This window comes from Anabrus simplex, chromosome 3 (genome assembly GCF_040414725.1).
Source record: "Anabrus simplex isolate iqAnaSimp1 chromosome 3, ASM4041472v1, whole genome shotgun sequence".
Taxonomy (NCBI): domain Eukaryota; kingdom Metazoa; phylum Arthropoda; class Insecta; order Orthoptera; family Tettigoniidae; genus Anabrus; species Anabrus simplex.
The window spans coordinates 435,142,428-435,166,764 of NC_090267.1; the positions used below are offsets into that span (position 1 = coordinate 435,142,428).

The 24,337-nt window shown below is 38.0% G+C and overlaps 2 protein-coding genes across 4 annotated transcripts in view; both read right to left on the reverse strand.

Annotated features, from left to right (window-relative positions):
- The window catches only part of LOC136866475 (ATP-dependent DNA helicase Q5), a 273,167-nt gene extending 272,109 nt beyond the window's left edge, over positions 1-1,058 (reverse strand). The window contains exon 1 of the mRNA XM_067143466.2: positions 847-1,058. Coding sequence (XP_066999567.2) covers positions 847-976 — 130 coding nt within the window. The 5' untranslated portion in view covers positions 977-1,058. The remainder of the gene's footprint in view (positions 1-846) is intronic.
- Positions 1,059-17,790: 16,732 nt separating this feature from the next.
- CycG (cyclin G) overlaps positions 17,791-24,337 on the reverse strand; it is a 67,671-nt gene continuing 61,124 nt past the window's right edge. For all 3 annotated transcript variants that reach the window (XM_067143467.2, XM_068226742.1, XM_067143468.2), the window contains exon 6: positions 17,791-19,897. In XM_067143467.2, the coding sequence (XP_066999568.1) occupies positions 19,735-19,897 (163 nt within the window). In that variant the 3' untranslated portion in view covers positions 17,791-19,734. The remainder of the gene's footprint in view (positions 19,898-24,337) is intronic.

Genomic DNA, 24,337 nt, shown 5'->3' on the forward strand with positions numbered 1-24,337 from the left:
CATGAACTGACAACCATAGTTTACCAATTAATCATTATGGCAAGTTTTCTTAATGGAAACATCATCTCAACTTAAATAAGACTATTCAGCTAAAATTTCCTAAATAATAGCCTAATTTTTACAAATTGCTTTACGTCGCACCGACACAGATAGGTCTTATGGCGATGATGGGACAGGAAGGAGCTAGGAGTGAGAAGTAAGCGGCCGTGGCCTTAATTAAAGTACAGCCCCAGCATTTGTCTGGTGTGAAAATGAGAAACCACGGAAAACCATCTTCAGGGCTGCCGACAGTGGGGTTCGAACCCACTATCTCCCGAATAGTGGCCGCACTTAAGGACTGCAGCTATCGAGCCCGGTCCTAATCTTTAAACTGACACCCAACGTCCAGGAGTTTTACCCATGAATTATATTTCCATATGGTTTGCCATAAGAACAAAGAGAAGTGTCCATCAAAAATATCTCATTAGCAACCCGAAACGTCGAACAAATATAAACCATAAACGGTTATCTTCAGTAATTTATAACAGTAAATAGAGGGCAGGTTATGAGAGCTGGGAATATGATCAACTCCATTCACACTGGCGAGTCACTCATTAATTGTTATGATAGTCAAGAACGCGCACTACGAAATATGTCACAGGTTAGGTATTACATTGGACGAATAAAAAATTGTTAGGTCAGGTTAGGATAGAAGACCTGAGCCCCCAACTAAATCTCAAATTCAAGAGACATACAACTTAACAAGGTGCAAGGAGTCTCACTTCCTCTTTCTATTCATGCTGTAAAACCCAAACTCGAATGCTACGTTATCTAGTAAAAACAGTGCAGCATGACAGTTCATCTTACTTTTAATTACAGCTTCCGTAGCTTGCCTCTGTAAATCACTCTTAAATTTCCTGTGTCCAAAGTATTTCTCCAGATATTCCAAAATATCCCCGTCATATTCCATTTCAGTTCTCGCACTAGATTTTGACATACTTGAAAACTGGCATTAAAACCAATTTTTTACAAATCCTCAAAATGCCCTCACTCGCTTACAACAAGATAATAACCAATCATGGTCGATGGTAACACTGGGTACCACACGTAAACACAGCGTAAAAAAAAAAAAAAAAAAGAACTATCTCACCAACTGCTGCCAATCCAAATGTGCAAGAAGTAAGCAATACGCAGGAACGCACGACCTTCTACGCTGATCAACAATGCGAATAAATCCAATCCTCAAAGTTGTAGAACTTGCCAAAAATGAATTCATTAATATAGGAAGACCTTAATTCTTGGTACGAACAGAACCAGTCTTTCTACCGTGTTGCCAATAAGCCTCTATGTCATTATTGTGTTGATTAAAGATGGCTGCACTCATCTTCTGTATCTTAAGAAGTACAGGATGGCCACAAAACTCCGTTACCCTGAACATACACAAATAAAATGAACGACAGTCTTTTAGACTAGATTTTGTTGAGAATTAATTTACAATACTCCTTTGCAATATAAACCATTAATTATCCTAAGGATCGGTCTGTGTACCGTCATTAGTACGCCAAAGGATACCAATAGGTGTTAATATAACCCGAGATTAGCAGACATATCGTACGTAAAGATGACGTTTCAAAGGAGATTCGGATAAATGAGCATATAAATACACGTCAGTTATCCATATTTACAAAAAAATACACATAATTGTCACAACAGAAAAGTGTAAAAGAAATGCATAAAACTTAGAAGTTAGTTTGCTAAATTACCATATCCATTGCAATCTTACCTCAACAATGGGGCAACATAAATAGGTACATTTAACAATGTACAATACTCCAAGTAATAGTTCACAACCTGCTGGGCATCAGCTAGTTGGATGTCACCCAATGGAACAAGAAACCAAACCCCATGGCGCAACAGCCCCGAAGAGTCATGGCCTACCAAGCGATTGCTGCTCAGCCCCAAGGCCTGCAGATTAGAGATGCCGTGTGGTCGGCACGACGAACCTCTCGGCCGTCATTCTTGGCTTTCTAGACCCACCCAGATGGAACAGTTGGGGCAATTCTTCTTTTCATGTGCACTGCATATGGGCCTTCTGCAGGGGCAGTAATTAGTCATTCTTTTGATATTCGATGGGCAGAAAGCACAGTACTTCTTCTGTTCCTTGTAACCTGAAGTTGGAGTAGGCCCATTTTCTTGTCCAAGTGAAGTGGTTTTTCGTGGTGGAGACGGACAGCCTTTGTGTTTGACATGGAGCTGCTAACTGCTTATGGAGTTCTGTCATATAATCCAATCTTGAAAGTTCCCTCTTTCCTGCATGGTGAAGTCTGAAAGAAGTTGTGAGAATATATCTTTCACGCCAGGGCTTAAGAGTCATGCTATTTTGGGTCTTCACAGTACAAGTTATTAATTTAATTTTCAGCAGTTAGCAAAAGAAAATTATTATTTAAAAAAAAAATTCTGAAATATGTTAATGTGTTATTAATTTTCCACTCTCTCAATATAATACTGCCTCTGTTTTTAATATTTCTATCCTGAAATAGGTATGGCTATTTTTGATTTATACTCTTAAGCCCTGGTATGAAGGATGCAATGAATGGATTTTTATCATATTAAAGAGAAAGAAGAGTGGCCGACATTTGGTTTTCCATCTACAGTCCATGTTTGAGCACGTCAGGTCAAATACATCTAATTTACATTTGCTTTTGTGATTTGCTGTTTAACAACGCCACAGCGGACATAACAGAAACGATATCGACGGATAAAGTCGGATTATATATGTACAGACGACATGGCACTGGCTTCAACAAGTACGCAAGATCTCCAATTCGCTTACAACAAGTTGGTAGACCGGGCTGAAGATAATGAATTATGCTTGAACAAGGACATGACAGTTATGCTGGCATTCAGGAAGGATATACTACAAAGACAGGACTTCTTCCATCAGTAAGTCATAAAACATTGCAGACGCCAGGAAACATTTTTAAAAATTCATGTAACATACTAAACGCTGCAGTGAAAGCAATGAATGACATAAAACAGATTCATAAATTGTCCCCAAGGTCAGCAATCCAACTGTTCCACATAAAAATAGCACCAATATGGACAAACAATGAAATTTATTAATTTAACTGAAGAAGTCCACCAGGCAAAGATAGCAGCCCATCGGTTTTTGGGCTTAAGAATTAAGGTAGGAAAGATAGGCAAGGATATACAGTTTATCAAACAATGCATCAAATTTAATCTGAGCCCAAATTTTTAAAAAAGGGTATTTAAAACAAATTAGGTGCTTTCCCACCAGCGTAACATACAACAAAAATGTAAAAGATTTTGTATCAGTTTATGGCATAAGACTCGCAAGTCTTGGACCTGTAGAAAATATGAACTTAGACACAGTACATTTTTAACACAGTTTCACGTTGTTAATATGGTTTTAAATTGTCATCAACTTGGCGTTGATAAACTTATATGACTGTCAATTTTTCTACAAACTTCTATCAGCTGATGATGACACAGTGGGGCATCGAAACTAGTATTGATTGAAATGAAAATGAAAACCTACAACCTGTTTTCCAGTCATTGACCGGGTCAGGGATGGAATGATTGAATGAAGCTGATATAGGCTATTAGTACGATGGGGTCGCCACTCCCAAAGTGATTTATTAATGATTTATAGATGCTATGAAATGAGAATGGAGAGTGTTGCTGGAATGAAAGATGACAGGGAAAACCAGAGTACCCGGAGAAAAACCTGTCCTGCCTCCGCTTTGTCCAGCACAAATCTCACATGGAGTGACCGGGATTTGAACCACGGTACCCAGCGGTGAGAGGCTGATGCGCTGCCGTCTGAGCCATGGAGGCTCCTCTGATTGAATTATATGTTGTAATTACATCTATGCAACAATTTTTATGTATTGAATAAGGTGGAGTCAAATTATAATAACAGTTGTGATCTTGGTTCAATACAGACAAACAATGAGGTTTATAAATTTAACTGAAGAAGCCCACTAAGCAAAGATAGCTGCCCATCGATTTTTGGGCTTAAGAATTAAGGTGGGAAAGATAGGTAAGGATATAAAGTTTATCAAAGAATGTATCGAATTTAATCTGAGCCCAAATTTTTTAAAAAGGGTATTTAAAACGAATTAGGTGCTTTCCCAGCAGCGTAACGTACAACAAAAATGTAAAATATTTTGTGTCAGTGTATGGCATAAGACTTCCAAGTCTTGGGCTTGTAGAAAATATGAACTTAGAGACAGTATATTTTTAATACAGTTTCATGTTGTTAATACGGTTTTAAATTGTGATCAATTTGGTGTTGATAAACCTATATGATTGTCAATTTTTCTACAAACTTCTATCAGCTGATGATGACGCCGTGGGGCATCGAAACTAGTATTAAAATATATGTGGTAATTACATATACGCAACAATTTTTATGTATTGAATAAGGTGGACCCAAATTATAATTAAAGTTGTAAATCCTGGGCAGTTTGTGATGAAGCTGAATCTTCTTTCTGACACAGTAACCCAATATCGTTTACCACATAAAGTGGGGGACACGAGAGAAGCTTTCACGAAGGGTGTGTAATCACTTTGAGATTGTACATCTGGGTGTCTCCTGGGCAACAGATTAGGACATTTTCTATAAGGCTGATTTTCTCACACCAGAAGCAAAGAAGTTATCAGTTTGAGTATATATATGCAACTTGGCATCTGACAACAATATAAATAAATAAATAAATAAATAAATAAATAAATAAATAAACCACATAAAGTTGTATCAAACAATTCTGATGCCACTAGATGGTTATTCTTCAGCGCTGCAGCTAGTATAACCACAGAAAGATATTATATAACAATATTGTGTGTCTTTGTTATGCTTTGTCCCTGTGGCACCCTTGATAATTTTCAGGAAGCTAATAGAATAAACAAGAAGTTCACCCATAGTCATATTTCTTATAGCAGGGTCCTTCCTTTGTTTTTGTTATTATTGCTAGTTTGGTGAGCTATTTCCTCATTTGTATATTTGAGAATTTTTTCAAGTATTTCCACAGTAAAGAAAGAACAAAAATATTCACTAGGTTCAAAATAGCCCGAAATGTTTGAGTTTGCCTTTTGGTGAATATCTACAACATTCCTTTGCGTTTGCCCTTTTGCCATCTTCCACTGATAGCCATTTTGGGCAGTCATTATAACTATGCTAAATGGGGTAAGATTAGATCCACAAATTCAATACGTATATTAATAGCAAAAATAATAAAAATATTCATCAAAGACTTCAGAAGCAGCGGATGTTTGAGACAAGAAAACTGGATTTTCAAATACAGAGTTAAAATTTTGAAAGTACTGCAATGCTGCTGAAAGGACATTAAGTCAGCTGTAATGGCATTTGAAGCATCAGTGCTTCAGTTGGTTTCTTTTATTTATAGTTATCCCCTGAGAAAGAAACTGAATGTTTTCAATCAATCACTACTGATCTGCATTTAGGGCAGTCGCTCAGGTGGCAGATTCTGTATCTGTTTTCTTCCTAGCTTTTCTTAAATGATTGCAGGGATATTTATTGAACATCTCCTTTGGTAAGTTATTGCAATCCCTAACTCCCCTACCTGTGTTGTTGAGTCATCAGTCTATAGACTGGTTTGATGCCGCTCTCCATGCCAATATATTTTGTGCTAACCTTTTTCATTTCTACACTAGCAGTTACCCATGGCTTCGCTCACATGGATTCTGTAATTTGATAAAAGTAATCGTTCCTCGGTACTGTACTAAGACATTATCTGAAAATCGCTACTAAAGTATAAAAACTCACAAAAAAATTGAGTTTCATTTACACCAGAAACTCTTTGTTAACCACGTTTGTACATGTACATGTGAGAAACAGTCTTCTCTCAATATATAAATATAAATTAAATATAAATTTTAAAAAACGTTTATTTTTAAAGGAGATTCCAAATACCAGTACCTATTTCCATGTCTGTAACATCTTCAGTTTTTTGAGATATAAGTAGAACGAATAAAAAGAACTCAACCCCTTTATCAATCCTTATCCCACCCCTACCGAAGTGGATTATCCGAAAACAAAAAAAATATGAATTTCTTTATTTTTAAAGGAGACTACAAATACCAATTTTTCACGTCTGTAAAATCTTTGGTTTTTGAGATATCAGTATCCTAATAAAAGAATTCAACCTTCTTTTTAGCCCTTTTAAACACCCCAAATCAAGTGGTTTTTCCAAAAACAAATAAACGAATGTTTCCTTATTTTTAAAAGAGATTAAAAATACCAGTTTTCACATCTGTAACATGTTAAGTTTTTGTGATGTACTAACAGTAGATATGCTTATTTTTAAAAATTAATCCCCTTTTTCAGTTCCCCTTAGGTCGATTTTCCAAAAACAAATGATCTATGTTTCTTTATTTTTAAAAGAGATTCCAAATACCTATTTCCATGTCTGTATCATCTTCAGTTTTTGAGATATAAGTATCCCCATAAAAATAATTCAACCCAATTTTCAGTCCTTCTCCCATCCCCACCTCCACCTAAGTGGATTTTTCCAAAAATAAATGTTTATTTTTAAAGGAGATTAAACATACCGATTTTCACGTCTGTAACATCTTCAGTATTTGAGATATAAATACCCTCACAAAAAATTCAACCTTTTCACTTCTTTTCACTCCCGTTGAGTGCCTTTTCTGAAAAAAAAAAAAAAACATGTTTGTGTATTTTTAAAGGACTTTCCAAATACCAAGTTTCACGTCTGTAATATGTTCAGTTTTTTACATATACTGTGCATATACTGGTACTCATTTTAAAAATTCACCTGCTTTTTCAATTCTTTTCACCCCCCCTTAAGTGGATTTTCCAAAAACAAAAAAATACAGTTCCTTTATTTCAAAGGTGATTCCAAATACCAGTTTTCACGTCGGTAACATCTTCAGTTTTTGAGATGTAAGTATCCTCATAAAAAGAATTCAACTTCTTCTCCACTTCTTTACACATCTCTCTCCTCTTAAGTAGACTTTCTGAAAAATGAATACATGTTTATTTTTAAAGGAGATTCAAAATACCAACTTCCACGTCTGTAACATCTTCAGTTTTTGAGATATATGTATCCTCATAAAAAGAATTAAACTCCTTTTTTCACCCTCACTCTCAAATTGACTTTCTCCCCCAAATGCCTGTTTCTTTATATGTAAAGGACATTCCAAATACCAGTTTTCATGTCTGTCAACATCTTAGTTATTTTTAAAGGAGATTCAAAATACCATTTTTTACACCTGCAACATGTTTACTTTTTGAGATATAAGTGTCCTCATACAAAGAATGTAACTTTTTTTTTTCAATTCTTTCAACCCTCTTAATTGGATTTTCCATAAACAAAGAAATACATATTTCTTAGTTTTAAAGGAGACTCCAAATATCAGTTTTCACCTCCATTACATCTTCAGTTTTTGAGATATAAGAATCTTCATGAAAAGAATTCAACACATTTTTCACTTCGTTTTACCCACCTCCTTAAGTTGATATTCTGAAAACAAAAGAATATGTGTTTCTTTATTTATAAAGTAGATTCAAAATACCAATTTTCACGTCTGTAACCTTCCGTTTTTGAGATATAAGTATCCTCATAAAAATAATTCATAAATAATATTTCCACTTTCTTTCACCTTTCCCCCTTAAGTGGATTTTCTGAAAACAAAAAGTATGTATTTATTTATTTATAAAGGAGATTCAAAATACCCATTTTTATGACTGTAACTAATTCAGTTTTTGTAATATAAGTATCCTCATAAAAAGAATACAAGTCCTTCTGCACCCCCCCCCCCCCCTCACCTTTCCACTCCCCTGCTTAAGTGACCTTCCAGAAAACAAAAATACATGAAATGTCATGGCGCCCAATACCAGCAATGTTATGTGCAGTTCCTGCAAAGTGTCGCTTAAGGAGAACGAGAATTATGTACAGTGTGATGGGAAGTGTAGTGAAACGTTCCATTTAAACTGTGTGCATGTTTCAAATCCCCTTTTTAAGGCAATGCTGTCAAATCCGGGGGAAATTTTGTCACACAGGCCGGGCTGAGTGGCTCAGACGGTTAAGGCGCTGGCCTTCTAGCCCCAACTTGGCAGGTTCGATCCTGGCTCAGCCCGGTGGTATTTGAAGGTGCTCAAATACGACAGCCTCGTGTCCGTAGATTTACTGGCACGTAAAAGAACTCCTGCGGGACTAAATTCCGGCACCTCGGCGTCTGAAGACCGTAAAAGTAGTTAGTGGGACGTAAAACAAATAACATTATTATTATTATTATTTCTTAAACAGGGGAATTATAATAGCCTTGCTCCAATCTGCAGGTATTTTGTTGTCTGTCCACATAGCATTTAGTATTCTGTGCAGCCATTGTATACCCTGGATGCCTGCTGCCTTTATCATGTCTGCATTCACAATATCTGCACCTGAAAATTTTCCTTTAAGCATAGATTTTAAGGCTGTCTAAATTTATGTCCAGGTGATGGGAGGTTCCTCACTGTATGCTTGGATTTCCAGTTCTGTATTTTGTTCTTGAACTGGTCTAATCAGCAAGTGGTCAAAATGGTTCTTCAGGACTTCTCTCATGTCACTTTTTATCCTAACCAAATTTCCATTTTCATCTTCAAGTGCCTTTATGGTATTCATTGGTTTCCTTTTACCTCTGATAACACTATACAGTAGTTTCTTATTGCCTCTGCTGTCTTCCTCCAGTTTCTGAGTGAATATATTCCAATCCTTGGTCTTTTCTTCTGTAACTGATCCTTTAACAACCAGTTTCTTGTTTCGGCATAATTGTTTGAGGTTTCTGATTTTTGCCTCGTCTCTAGTAAGATCCGTTTTATGTTTCTCCCTATCCCTTTCTTTTCCTGATTGCTGCTCTCACTCCTTCATTCCATCACAGTGTTTCCTTCTCCCTTGTTGTCATACTTGTCATTTCACAAACTTCAGTTGCTTCCTTAACCAATGTGTCCCTTAGTCTGGTTCTTTCTGCCACTCCATTTTTCCTTTCATTTCTTGGTAACAGGGTTTTTATCCGGTTCTGATACTCAGTTCTCTTATCTGTTCTCTGGAATTCCTATACTTTGATTTTTGGTATTTTCCTGTTCTATACTTTTGGCACATATAAGTTTCTCAGGTCCGCTACTAATAGACGGAGGTCACTGTCAAGGCTCTCACTGGGTATTACTCTTAACATCTGTTACCATTCTGCACCTTTCTTCATCTGAGGTGACAATCAATTACAGTCTTGTAGTCCATTCCAAGTGTATCGTGTTAACTTATGGCTCTGTCTCTTCTTGAACCAAGTACTTTTCACCACCAACCCATTCCTCACACAGAAGTCAAGGAGGTGTTTACCTTCTATATTCTTCCACCATATCCATGAGGTCCCATTACGTGCTCATATCCTGTTCGATCTGTCCCAATCTGTGGATTCAGATCTATAATGATTTCTCTCTCTTTACTAATAACTTTTTCCAAATTATCAAGAAACTGGTTCTTATCCTCTTGACAACATCCAGTTTGAGGTGCGTACACCTGTACCAAAATTAGTTTTTCTTTCCCTAAATGCACAGTCACCTTTATTATTTTCTCACTAACATACTGAATGTCAGCAACTCCTAGATCTTTACTCATGATGAAACCAACACCATTCCTCATCCCTTTGTCATTTCCATGCAAATACAGTGTATACTGTTTTCATAATTTCTTCATTCTTTTCCCTCTACATTTGGTTTCACTCAGCCCCAGTATCATTAATTTCCTCCTTTCCATGAGGCCTACTAGTTCTTCACATTTTCCTGTGAGAGTGAGTTAGCTGTTAGTCTCTTACAGGATTTTTGCAATGACTATCATCAGGCCATAAACCATCATCCCTAACATGAGTCTTCTCATGCTGGCACCTTAATTTAGTTGATAAATGTGTTCCGAGAATCTTACGTGTTTTGAAAGCAACTACAAATAAGCTCTCTTACTGGCTTGCTAGGCCTAACATAATTGAGGATTTTCTTTTAGGGTTTACTCCCTTAGCCTTTGAGAAACCGTCCTCATCCGATAAGGCAGTGGGTTCCATCTGTACTACCCCGAGAGGAATGGGTTGCCTCCTCCGCTGTACCAAATCATCTTCTCTGCTTTTGCTGCTGTTGAGGTCTTCACTCGTTACCCTGAGCTGGGACCCTTTACCAGATGTTAACACACCAGGTTAGCGTGCTCTGGGACTCATGTAGGCAGGGGTGCCACTCCCTGGGCAGGGCTGCCTCTAAGAGGGTCCCTACCTGAACTCCACTCTTGGTCTCAAACCATGATGATCGACCTTCTCCAATTTGTACAGAGCTAGTACAGTCTCTGTACATCAGAATTTTTCTTATCAGTCCTTCAGGCACATTTCTTTTCCTCAGGCACTCCCAGATCTTATTTCAGATAAAATAACAATACATACATACATACATACATATATACATACATTACCATTACAGACCCTTATGCCTTTCAGCGTTCAGTCTGCAAGCCTCTGTGAATTTACTAAATGTCGCCTCAATACTGTTTGCAACTAGTGCTGCGGCCTCATTTAGTTGATGTTGCAAGGTTTTGGGCTCACATAGATTAATGTGGCTCTTCGCCATTGGAGTATTTATATTATGTTTTATGTTTTTCCTTATCTTTAATTTTAAACTTATGTATGCTTCTGACACGATATAAATAAATAAATCAATCTTTAATTCGTTACAACCCGAGTCTAACCATCGTCATCTGTCTCCCTCTACTTCTTTTACCCTCCATAAGAGTCCATTATTCTCCTAGGTAACCTCACATGACCCCATCACCGAAGCTGGTTTATGCGTACAGCTTCATCCATCAAGTTCATTCCTAACTTAACCTTTATCTCCTCATTCCAAGTTCCCTCCTGTCATTATTCCCACCTATTTGTACCAGCAGTCATTCTTGCTACTTTCATGTCTGTTAGTTCTAACTTATGAATTAGATATCCTGAGTCCAACCAGCTTTTGCTCCCGTAAAGCAAAGTTGGTCTGAAAACTGATCAACGTAAAGAGAGTTTCGTCTGGGAGCTGACTTCCTTCTTACAGAATACTGTTGATCTCAACTGCAAGCTCACTGCATTAGCTTTACTACACCTTGATTCAATCTCACTTGCTATATTACCATCTTGGGAGAACACACAACCTAAATACTTGAAATTATCTACCTGTTCCAGCTTTGTATCACCAATCTGACATTCAGTTTAATCTTCGAAAGGCTAATTTTCATAACGTTTTCATTGCACCTATTTTCAAGTTCCAAGATATTAGACTGCAGGCTTTCAGCACAATCTGCCATTAAGACCCCAATGAAGATCTTTCCTTATATTAACACCTAGGTAGTTACAATGAACCCCCAAAAGGAACTTTCACCTAAGAACCCTTTCTACATAAGAATCAGTCAAAAAAAGTGAATGGATTGTAAGCATTAAAAATGTTTTGCAGACTGCTTTGAAATATATCATGGACAGAATGCCAGGAGAGAGAATACCAAAGAGGACATTCATGGATACAGAGACTACAAAGAGGATACGATTGTAAAGAAAAGGTACAGATCTCTGCACATGGTTATTTAGGGGTTGTAGTAAGGACGTAAAGGGCATATAAGTCTCTGGTATAACCCCAACTAGAGTATGGTTCCAGTGTATTGGGCTGCAGTGAGGATTTTATGGTAGAATGAGTTCTTGGTTTAGGGTACTTACAGGGGTTAGACAAGGTTGTAATCTTTCACCTTTGCCTTGGGAGGTAGCGTTGCTCACGTCCATAGGTTTAAGCTCTAATTGCCCCACATGAGCCTCCTGGGTGGTGCTAACTGAGCAACAGTGAAAACAGGCAGCTAGACTATCCACAGGATCTCCTAGCAAGGACATATTTTCGACAAAATACACAGTTCTTCTCAGAACTCATTAACGAGAAACATTGGTCCATCTATCAGACTCCTACAACTGAATGTCGAGAGCATTAGCAAGGCAAAGTGTGACTATTTGTCAAAATTCCTATTGGACAATAACATCAACATTACCGCCATTCAGGAAACTCGCGTTTCCAACGAAGAAGCATTCCGAAGCAGAGGTCGAATTGCTGGATATACTGCTCTTGGTGCAACTTATCACAAGGTATATGGTATTGCTACGTATGTTCGGAGCAACCTACACGAGGCTTCACTAATTTCTGTTAATGTGAAGGAAGATATACATACGGTTGTCATACAAGTGCATGATATCACTATAACAAATGTTTATAAGCCACCTAAGACACCCTGGCCCGATTTTGTCTTACAAACTGCAGAACATCCTGCAATTTATATAGGGGACTTCGATAGTCACCATGATTTTGGAAATACTCTCACAATTATGAAAATGGAAGTATGCTTGCAGAATGGGCTGAAGTGAACAATCTTCATCTAGTGTTCGATGCCAAAGATAAAGGTCCTTTCAGGTCAATTGCTTGGGGCAAGGATTCTAATCCTGACTTATGTTTTGTTACCTGCAATGACAGAGGTTTCCAGATCAATGCCACAAGAAAAGTGATAGATGCCTTCCCTCACAGTCAGCACAGACCTGTAATAATACAAATTGGTTGCACGGTCCCCGTCATACTATCAACTCCACATGCTCGATGGAACTTCCAGAAAGCTGACTGGGCAAAGTTTTCAAGGGAACTGGATAAGTGCATTCACTGGATCCCTCCATCTCATAAGAACTACCATCGGTTCATCGGTGCAGTAACAACAAGAGCTAAAAAGGGTATGCCAAGGGGGCATCGAAAAGAATATATAACAGGATGGAGTGATGAAAGTGAAACACTGTACCAACAATTCCAGCAAAGTAGTGACCAAGAAATAGCTACAGGCTGTTGACCAGCTTAGACAGAGACAGTTGAAAGTATGGACTTTACCCACTCAAGCAGGGAAGCATGGAGCCTTCTCAGGAGATTGGGAGGAAGTGGATCCGTAAGCAGAAAACCTTCAGGAGTAACACCTGACCAAATTGCTTCCCACATCATTACCACATCAAGAGTGTCTCCAGACAAGAAATATACCAAACATATCAGAAGACAGCTTCGTGACTTGAAAAAAGGCAACATCTCCCTCATCTGAATATGCACGTCCCTTCACAGTTTTAGACAATGACATGGGACTGAAGGACCTCAAATCTTCCAAGTCACCTGGTTTTGATGGCATCCATCCAGAATTTCCGATTCATTTGGGAGGATATGGTAAGAAATGGTTGGCAGAGTTCTTTACTGACATCCTGCTGACTGGTCAACTTCAATTGGAGTTCAAGAAGGCAAAGATAATTTATATTCTGAAACCTGGCAAACCCAGCAACAAGGTAGAAAGCTATCGACCCATCGCCCTTCTCAGCTGCTGCTACAAACTTAATGAAAAGTTGATATATCAACAGAATAAGTAGCGCAATCCTAGAGCATATTCCAGTTGAACAGGCAGGCTTCAGACCAGGACGTAGCTGCTGTGACCAAGTATTGTCTCTTACATCCTTCATTGAGGCAGGATATCAAATGAAGCTGAAAACATCTGTAGTAGGGTGGGCCGAAAAAACCCGAATTCTTTTTTCCAAGTCGTAATACCATGGAAAAGTTGCGAATTGGGGAGAATAAAATGGTGTCAAAAAAGAAACAAAATAGGTTCATTTCTTCCGGTCACGCACAAGCTCTAAAGTTTGCTGAAATTCGGAAAAATGTATATTTTTACGATGATTTTCTACCTTGCTTAACTTGTCAATATTTAAATGTAATAGCTCTAGTCGACTCTTACTCGAATCAATAATGATTTAGAAAAAAGAATGGTTCAAATCGGTTAAGGTCTTCCGCTCGTGCAACAGCTGTCAAAAATCTAACAAATTCTCGCGCTCGTCGTAACTCGCTGGGGTCAAAGACTCTGACGCTCAGCCCACCTACCACTCTCGATCCAAGCCGTGCCATTGTTGTGTCAGTCTGCACTTATCCCTCGTGTTTGATGTGTGTTTCATTCGCTCTTCCAGTTACTATTGTGGAATTTGCATCTACTGTATTTCGATGTTTGTTTTATGTTATGACATTTTTGTGTAACTTTGTGACTTAACGGTGGTATACTATGGCTGTTCCTCAGAAACTCATCACAAGACAGGTATTTGATTGCCCTGTATTTGCTGCACCTAAAGACTTGTCATCAAACAAGCTAAAGTTGTTATCCTTCTAGTAAAGGTAGCGATACCGACCAACATATTGGTCTTCATCATCAGTTTCAACAATATTTACATTTGAATACGAGCACAAGGGTTCCAGATGAGATTCAGATTCACCATCCAGAGTTAAATGGCTGTCACGCGATCTCCTTTCCAATGATTTAATATGTTTCTTTGTTTCAGACAAGTCCAACCCTCCAATTTTTCCTGTTCCATGTGCTCGTAATAAGTAAACAAATCTTAGCTAAATTGCAGTTATTCTGTTTGATTTTGCACACAACTGACAGTTATATCGCATTTACATAAATCAGGGGTTCTGTTACAAGTGCAATTAACAACAATGGGGCATTTGCAAGCCACTACGTCAAAAAGCAATGAGCATTTTTGCTTAAACTTGTCAATTTTCTGCTTAAACGAATCTTTATTCTTGTCCCGAGTATATGATTTTCGAATGCTGTAATATTTATCATGCAAGGCTTGTATAAGTTGCACAATTCTCTTATCTGTAACCGCTGGGATGGATGCCTTCTGATACAAACCAATTATTTTGTTAGCTACTGTACTGGCAACGTGTGAAAACCTGACGCTCTTATTATTAACTTTAAGTGCTTTTTCTCTCCCGTGAACAACACCAAATCACGTCCTCACCAGTAGGAAGGTTGTTTGATGAAAAGTCTTTAGGTGCAGCAAATATAGGGCAATAAAATACCTGTCTTGTGAGGAGTTTCTGAAGTACAGCCATAGTATACCACAGTTAAGTCACAAAGTTACACAAAAATGTCAAATACAGTAGATGCAAATGCCACAATAGTAACTGGAAGAGCGAATGAAACACACATCAAACATGAGGGATAAGTGCAGACTGACAACGACACGGCATGGTGGCGAGAGTGGTAGGTGGGCTGAGCGTCAGAGTCATTGACCCCAGCGAGTTATGACGAGCGCGAGAATTTGTTAGATTTTTGACGGCTGTTGTGCGAGCGGAAGACCTTAACCGATTTGAACCATTATTTTTTTCTAAATCATCATTGGTTTGAGTAAGAGTCGACTAGAGCTATTACATTTAAATATGGACAAGTTAAGCAAGGTAGAAAATTATCATAAAAATATACATCTTTCCGAATTTCGGCAAACTTCAGAGCACGTGCGCGACCGGAAGAAATGAACCTATTTTGTTTCTTTTTTTACCCAGTTTTATTCTCCCCAATTCGCAACTTTTCCGCGGTATTAAGACTTGGAGAAAAGAATTCGTTTTTTTCCGGCCTACCCTAATCTGCAGCATTTGTTGATCTTACTGCTGCCCTTGACACTGTATGGAGGGAAGGCCTTATCTACAAATTTCTTTATATCATATCATCCAGAACAATGGCTCAACTGATTAAGATCAGTTCTCTCACCATTATTGTTCAACTTGTATTTCTCTGACCTTCCTGACACTTCATCCAGAAAATCTGCTATGCCGACAACTTGGCTCTAGCAGTACAAGATCAGGTAATGGAGACGACTGAAGAGATTCTGACCAAAGACCTGTCTTTACTGGAAAATTACTTCAAAATCTGGAGACTTCAACCCAGTGTGAGTAAATCAGAAGTGTCTTGCTTTCATTTAAATAATCGTTTGGCAAACGTGAAACAGAATGTAAGTTTCAGAGGGAGAACTCTTCCTCATAATTGGAACCCAAAATAACTTGGTGTCATCTTGGACCGTACACTATCCTTCACACCTCCTGAACTTAGCACAAAAGTTGAAGTCTTGAAATAACATTCTTCATAAACTGTGTGGAACTACCTGGGGATCTTCAGCAACCACTTTGCGATCTTTAGTCCTGGGTTTGGTGTATTCAAGTGTTGAGTATTGTGCACCTGTTTGGATGAACAGTCATCATACAAGGCTTGTTGACACCCAGCTTAATACCACAACGCGCATCATATCTGGCGCAATCACATCTACTCCAGTTCATTGGCTTCCACTGCTAACTGGTATAATGCCACCTGGTCTATGCCGATCTAATGCCCTTATGAAGAAATTCCACAAGATCAAGAAATCCTAGTCTACCCGTGAATAGTGACCTGCCACTTCTGAATCTAAATAGACTAAAATCACGCCATCCAACTCTGTGTGATGCTAACATGGATGCTAAGGACTTTAAATCTCTTGATGAGTGGAAAAGTAGATGGGAAGCAGCAACGGATGTGCGCCATCATACCTTCTTCTCAGGTCCCAGACTTCCAAGTGGATCCCACCTACCACACAAGACCTGGACTGCCCTGAATAGAATCAGAACAGGACATGGCTGGTGCAGAGCCACTCTCCATAGGTGGAAAAAGCTACCTAATCCAGACTGCGACTGCGGAGCTCCACACCAGACTATTCATGATTATCATCAGGGAATGTAAGATTCGAGCTTATCATGGTGATGAAGATGACTTCCTGCTGGTATCTCCAGATTCTGTACGTTGGATTGAAAACTTGATATTCAATTGTGAAGCACACATTACTTTGTTTCTCAGCTGTAAATATATATATATATATTACTGATTATGTCTGTATAAGCCATACGATAAATAATAAATAACCTTTGCATTTCGTAGGTTTATATGTATCATCTGCTGAAAGGTATAAAGTTGCAGGGATGCGACAAAGGTGAGACGACAATGTTACAATAACAAGGAAGATCCCAACGTATTGTGGACTCTATGCCCCGCAAAATTGATGCTGTACTTAAAGGTAAAGGTTATCTAACAAAGTGCTGACTATACCTTCCTACAAAGTGAATGCAAAAGATCACATAAGCACTTACTGAACATTACAATGTTACATCTATTTTCACAATCATTTGGTGGAAAATAAATGTTATATTTTAATAAGAATACTTAATACCTTATGTTTCTAGTATCTAGTGCAAATACAAATGGCTGAAAAATAAATTGTGTGATTGAAAAAGGAAATATACTATATTTCTTACAAAGTTCCCAGAATTGTGGCTATCAGTGTATATGATCACTAGCCACCACTAATATTCTACCCTGAAGAAAACAGACACAGAAAAATTCACACACCAGAGCTTTGCTGTTGGCACCATTTGCTCAGACTTTCATTTGAGCACTTGCAATGAAAATGGGTGGCATGTACATTCAACACTATAAACACAAGTGTATGACAACTGCATTACAATTTTTTGGTTTGTAAACGAAGAGGCTGGATCACCACCACGATAGAATTCTGAAGTAAAGACAGATGAAGTCTCATATATACAAGCTCATTAGTAATCAGCAGATAGCCAGAATTATTTATAAGAAAATCTTTGACTAGGTCAAGCCAAAAATCTCCTCAAAAGGGAGTGCAGAGGTACAAAAGTTATCCTATATTGGCCCCATAATAAGAAATACCTTTCTGGAAAATGTCATGTTTGGAATGGTTGAGTGGTAAAAGGAACTGGAAGGGCAAAATCACATTGGATGGATGGCATGAAAGTAGGCAGTAACATTATGAATGCTGAAAATGGCAGAAATTCATCTATATCCAATATGAGGACATACGAGACTGTTTTAAAATTTGAAGACGAAATAAATTTAGTATGCCAAATTTATTGTGACAGTTCTTCTTTTAGTTCTTTACATTTTTACATGCAGACATTGATCATGGTATCAAAGAATAATTTTATCATAAAAAGTTGAGATACCAATAAGTTTATGTTACAAAATATTTTACATTTAATTTCTGCTTTCCACATTGTATGATCGATAATAAAACAAGTCAGCAATGACAGAAATACAAGTTATTATAGTGATTTGTGCAGAAATAAATTATTTCTAAAAAAATATGTACAGTATTAAATAAGAACATTTATTAATAGCCAAATACTATTTTAAAAATCTACGATTCAAGGACATAGCACCATAGGGCTCCTCCAAATTCTTGCCTCTCAATGTAATCAACACTAGAAAGACAGACATCTAAGTACAAAATGTAACTACAGCATAGAAACAAACTCTCATTTGAGCACACTTATGATGAAAATGGGTGGCATGTACATTCAACACTATAAACACAACTGTATCACAACTGCATTACATTTTTTTGGTTTGTAAACAAAGAGGCTGGATCACCACCACGATAGAATTCTGAAGTAAAGACAGACAAAGTCCCATATATACAAGCTCACTGGTAAATGAACCTCAAGTCTGCTCTCTTGCAAACATCAAGGCATATAATATTGTGGCAATTATTACACTGAGATCAAGCAATGAAAATGTACATGTGCACAACACTGATATGGAAAAAACCTACTTCATATAATCTCTACCTTCTAAAATAGTCATCTGCATATACTTTCATAACTATTTGCAACAATTGTGATGGAAGTACATGGATTCTACAAGTTTCTAATCTAAACAATGAATTGAAATCAAGTTACTCATCAGGTCCACTAAGTTGAAATAATTCTTTTATCAAACTATTACATGGGACTAAGTCAAATTAATAGCTCACCTTAATCTGAGCAAGGAAATTAATGAAGAGTTATTTGGCAGAAAGGAAAGATGGTCATTTTACAGAAAACAATTCACAATTGTTGCAAATCAAGGAACAGATGACAACTATTTAATATGCTTTTAGTTTGCATATCTTTATTTGTACTTTTCATTTATATGATACACACTTGGTATACAACTGGTCCATGTATTCAACAGTAGTGTTTCCAGGTCAGAACACTATGTGCTTTTATTTATTACCCTGAGTTGACATTTTAGGAATTTTTAGAGCCATCGTGCAGTCTTAAACCAATCTTTTGTAAAAACCTGGAGTAGATTAAATAAAACATTGAATTGCACGTTATTCCAAAAAACTCATTTAACTGAGCGGTGGAATTTAATATTGAAAAAAATATTACTAAAAGGTATACTGCAAGACTGCCCTCTCACTCCAAGGACAATACAATAGCCTACATTCAAGTGAACACAAAATTAATCAGTCAAAGCTGTTCAAACTCTTCTTAATGACAGATCTATAATTCTATATTAAGTAATGATGAATAAAAACGCTAAATTGAAATAAATGCACCTTATTTTGGTATTATAACCTTTCATCCTGAAACACATGGAATGACACACTGTGAGAGGGTATTCTTGCAATAAAGACTTTGGAACTTACCGATTTGTAATGCCACAAAGAAATTAAAATCATGTCTTGGTAACATGACTGACTAGCATAGCACAAATGAAACTCAAAAGCGAGATTTCTCCCCTCCCATATTCAGCTATCAACACTGGACATACAAAATCCAAACAATTTTGCTAGAAAACTGAGACACTGGAGAAATGGCTAAGATTGACAGTATAGGCAATCACAACTTTCTGCACAGCCTCCTTTGTTTACCACATTATTATTATTATATTTACAACTTTTTTCATGGTAATTTTCCACCTACTTTTGTACTTTTTTTAGAAGTCTTTTCACAGCTTTTTATACTTTTTTTAAACAGGTTGTTGTTGTTGTAAACAATGCTTACAACTAAGCTGCCATAAACTGAACTGAAGAGACTTCTTCCTCTTCTGGCAAGGATGTTATGGCTCCAGATGCCCATTCAGCAGGATTCAAAGCTGTACTCCATTGAGAAGGAGCACATTCTTCCTTTTCCGAGTCCCAGCTTTCATCCGAACTTACACTTCCAGATCTAAGGAAAATGGGTCATTTTAGTAAAATGAAATAATAAAACAATATAAGAGAGTGAGGGTGTGCATGTAACTATTACAATTAAAGGGAGTGCAATTACAATGTAGCTGAAGGATCAAGTCACCAATGTCACACATGCCCTTCCATACCAGTGCAGTAAGTCATGCCAGAAGTTGAAAATTTGAATTTTTTCTTGTATTTCAAGGAGCTAGACCTGGCTAGACAGGTGGCCCATGAGCCAGATCTGGCCTGCAGAGAGATTTCAAATGGCCCACTGTGAAAATGTAAGAAATTTGAGAAATCAGTTTAAATTACATACAACATTTCTGTGCACATTGACCCCTTTTTATTAACTTTTACAGCCGCAAAATGTAAGAGGAGCTACATACAATACGCAACAGCCTTCCATTTAGTGCACAGAACACATGACTTCTGGTTGTAAAGAACTATAAATTGTATATGTGTGTATTCTACACTATTCTTCACCAAATTCATGATTGCATTATGAGTCTTACTAGCTACCTTCATTGTAAGGAAGTATTTCTATTTAAATTTAAAAAAACTGAAGGCAGTGAATGGTGAACACATGACTTTTAGGTCTACATATAGTGTAAATATAATTAATAAGTTTTATTTTTTATTTTCTCTTATACCAGATCATAATATTTCATCTCATTAACACCACTGATGAGAATGATGTCAGGAAGGGTATGAGGTCAAACTCCATAAGAAGATTCATCTCTCTTCATATCCAACCCTGTAGAGGAATGGGATAAGGCACACAATTTTATTGACTGTATTATGCAATATTACACCACACATGGGATACTTTACGCATTATATCAGGAATGATAAAATCTACCCCCACTTCTTGGCTACCAGTTCTGAGCCATATTCCTCCACCTCACCTACGGAAAAAGAATGCCTTGTTGCGTGAGTACCAGAAGCTGTCAAAGAATTCCAATCTGCCAATTCATGGAGATATACCGAACGCCTTGAACAACAGACTTCGGTCCAGAAATCCACAAATAAGGACTGCCAAAATCCTGGTTGACAAATTCAGCCTGCAGCAGGATTGGATCCAAGAATGGACTTCTATGGCTCCAGCTGAATATCAAAACTTCTCCTGTATTACAAGAATACCAAAAGGATTTGACCTACCTCGCAAAACCTGGACAACCCTCAATCGTATCAGGACAGGCCATGGAAAGTGCGCCAACTTCCTCTATAAATGGGGCAAACTTCCCTCCCCAGAATGCATCTGCGGTGCCCCTAAGCAAACAGTTTGTCATATAGTGGAACAGTGCCCTCTGAGTGCTTATCAGGGTAGCCCAAAAGACTTTCTTTACCCAAATCCTTCTTGTATAGACTATTTGCAGAGCTTGATGGTGAAATTGTAACCTACATAGTGTATTTATTGTATATTTAATTTGTGACTGTGTGTTTTTATTTTTAATGTCATATGCTAAATAAATAACCCCACATGGGAATCTGGAGATGGAAAATTATCATTATACAATATTACAAAAAGAACGAAAAATAACTTAATGCCAGTTATTTGTCAGCTGAGCAGTAGGCCTATCACACTTCAAATTTAATCACTGCTTTTATTTGAATTATTGTCGCCCGTGCCACCAACTTCCTTGCCATCGGCGTTATAATTCGAAATGGTATCTTAGAAGTGAAGCTTCCACGGTGTGAAGAATTATTTAATTTAATTTCCGGGTTGAACCGTCTTGTAATTGTACGCACATCACGTACAGTTTGCCGATGTTTCGAATACATTGCAGTATTCTTTGTCAAGGCAACTGAAATACCCCTACTCAATCCGAGGTAATCAGTCTCCCAGGCAGAAATTACACTACTAGAGTGGCCTTGATCTTGGCCTTTTATATCCTAGCCTTTCTGGCTGACATAAGCCCTGGCTGTCTCGCGAGGAACACTTCGAACAGAAAACATTAGCTACATCTGCCCTGAATCCGAAATGTTTTCTCCACTTTGTGGACGACACTTTAGTAATCTGGCCTCACGGGAGCAATAACCTACAGCTATTTCTCGACCATCTCAACTCCATACACGTAAATATTCAGTTCACCATGGAAATAGAAGTAGACTGAAAACTATCGTTCCTGGATGTACTAGTAATACGCAACCCCAATGGGACACTGAGTCGCGCAGTATACAGGAAACCCACTCACACAGACAGGTACCTACACGCCTCGTCTCATCATCACCCATCACAAAAGCAGGCTGTCCTAACATCACTAGTGAACAGGGCCATAGCGATATCTGACGCAGAACACCTTGAGGAAGAGAAAGAACACCTCACGGAAACCCTTAGGAAAAATGGCTACTCGCTCAATAACATCCGACAAGTCCTTAAAAAATCAGAAGAGAACAAAGAAAAGGCCGCCGCAGGAGAAAACAACGGGAAAGAAGAACTGACCCGCCAGAAAACAGCGATACTGCCATACATTAAAAACACTACAGACAGGATCGGCAAGATACTGGACAAATACAATATAAAAACTATCTATAAACCTCACCGTAAGCTAGCCCGTTATCTACCACCAGTAAAAGACACAACAGAATTACAGGCCCCTGGAGTGTATCACATTCAATGTAGCTGCGGAGCTTGTTATGTAGGTGAGACAAAACGTCTGATCTCCACTCGCCTAAAAGAACATATCCGTCACACCAAGAACCAAAACACATATTTCAGCAGTAGCCAAGCATTCCTACGAAACTAGGCACGGAATATCATTTGACAAGACCAAGATCCTAGCAGTTATCCCTTGGAATCTGGAAAGGAAAATCCGCGAGGCTATTGAAATCAAGAAACATCCGAACAACATAAATTTAGAAGGATATAAAATCAGTAATTCTTGGATGCCTATCATTCATAGTTTAAATACATACAGAACACAACAAACACACGGGCCGCAACCCCATTACATAACAGCGCGGGCAAGTCCCCACTACCTGGCTGTGACGCATACTTTCCAGAATCCTCGCGATACAGCCAGGGCTTACGTCAGCCAAAAAGGCTAGGATATAAAAGGCCAAGATCAAGGCCACTCTAGTAGTGTAATTTCTGCCTGGGAGACTGATTACCTCGGATCGAGTAGGGGTATTTCAGTCGCCTTGACAAAGAATACTGCAATGTATTCGAAACGTCGGCAAACTGTACGTGATGTGCGTACAATTACAAAACGGTTCAACCCGGAAATTAAATTAATTCCAAATGATATGTTCACTGCCACTGAGATCCCGGTCTTTAACATTTTTAAAATTGTTTATCCAGACAGAATCCAACAGATGGTTTCTAGAAATGGTCCCCCAATTGATGTACGTGTAGCAGAAACCACCCCTTCAGAATAAAGTAAGGCTGTAGAAAGTGTGCCAACCCATCAACTGATTGCTTGGGATGGTCTGAGCATATGTTAGGAGTTGAACTTCCGAATGTAATACATAGCGACTGGAAGCATTCTTTAGATTTTTGTGGCTATTGAAAGCCAGACATTTATCTTTAAATATATTTCATGCTTGTTCCCTATACTTATATCAATGGGGTTTACCTAAACAGCCATAACTGAGATAAAGAGACTGCACGGTTTAGGTTAAGTACGCTAAGTGCCCAGATAATGCCAGACATTTCACGACAAACAAAGGAAAGCTTGCAGTATTTATGGACATCTAACGGTGTGGAGGTATTGCATTATTTTATTATCGTATAGTTTAATTTCATATGTTTGTCATCTCCATGTTTTTATTAATGTATGATTTTTAGGCATGTTGACGAGTAAAACTATCATTAGGATTGGATTGCTTTTACCACATTTTAAATCTACTCTTCCAAAAATTACCTATATTGGCCTGATTTACAAGATATTAAAGCGTGTTAATGATCTCGCCTGCTATACTAATAGCAATATCCACAAATATTTCTTAACTAAAGTAAACCAGAAGTGGTGCAGCTGTTTTCAGGCACGCTTTCAATGGAGGCAAGTTGCATGTACATATTACAGCATATCAACATACAACCTTTTTTAAATCTCTGGCCCTGAGAACGGCAGCCAATTGTGTTAACTGTTACGCTGTAGAGGCAGACATTCTTAATTACAAAGCACAAGACATATCACGAGCGATGCATGCTCAGAATGCGCAGGTTGGACATATGAAACTGTTCACTTATTTGTGCGACGTCTTCGGAGTTGCAGTATGCTACAGAGCCGGACATTTCCCAACTAGGAAACGGACATACTGCATGACTTTGATGTGCACTTACACTACACGGGTCAGATGGACAAAACTATTCACCCATTTGTATGATGATGATGTTTTAAGGGGCCTAACATTGAAGGTCATCGGCCCCCATTTGTATGATATCATTGGAGCTGCAGTATGGCCGTACTCTCTACGAAGTGGAATCTCTGTTCTT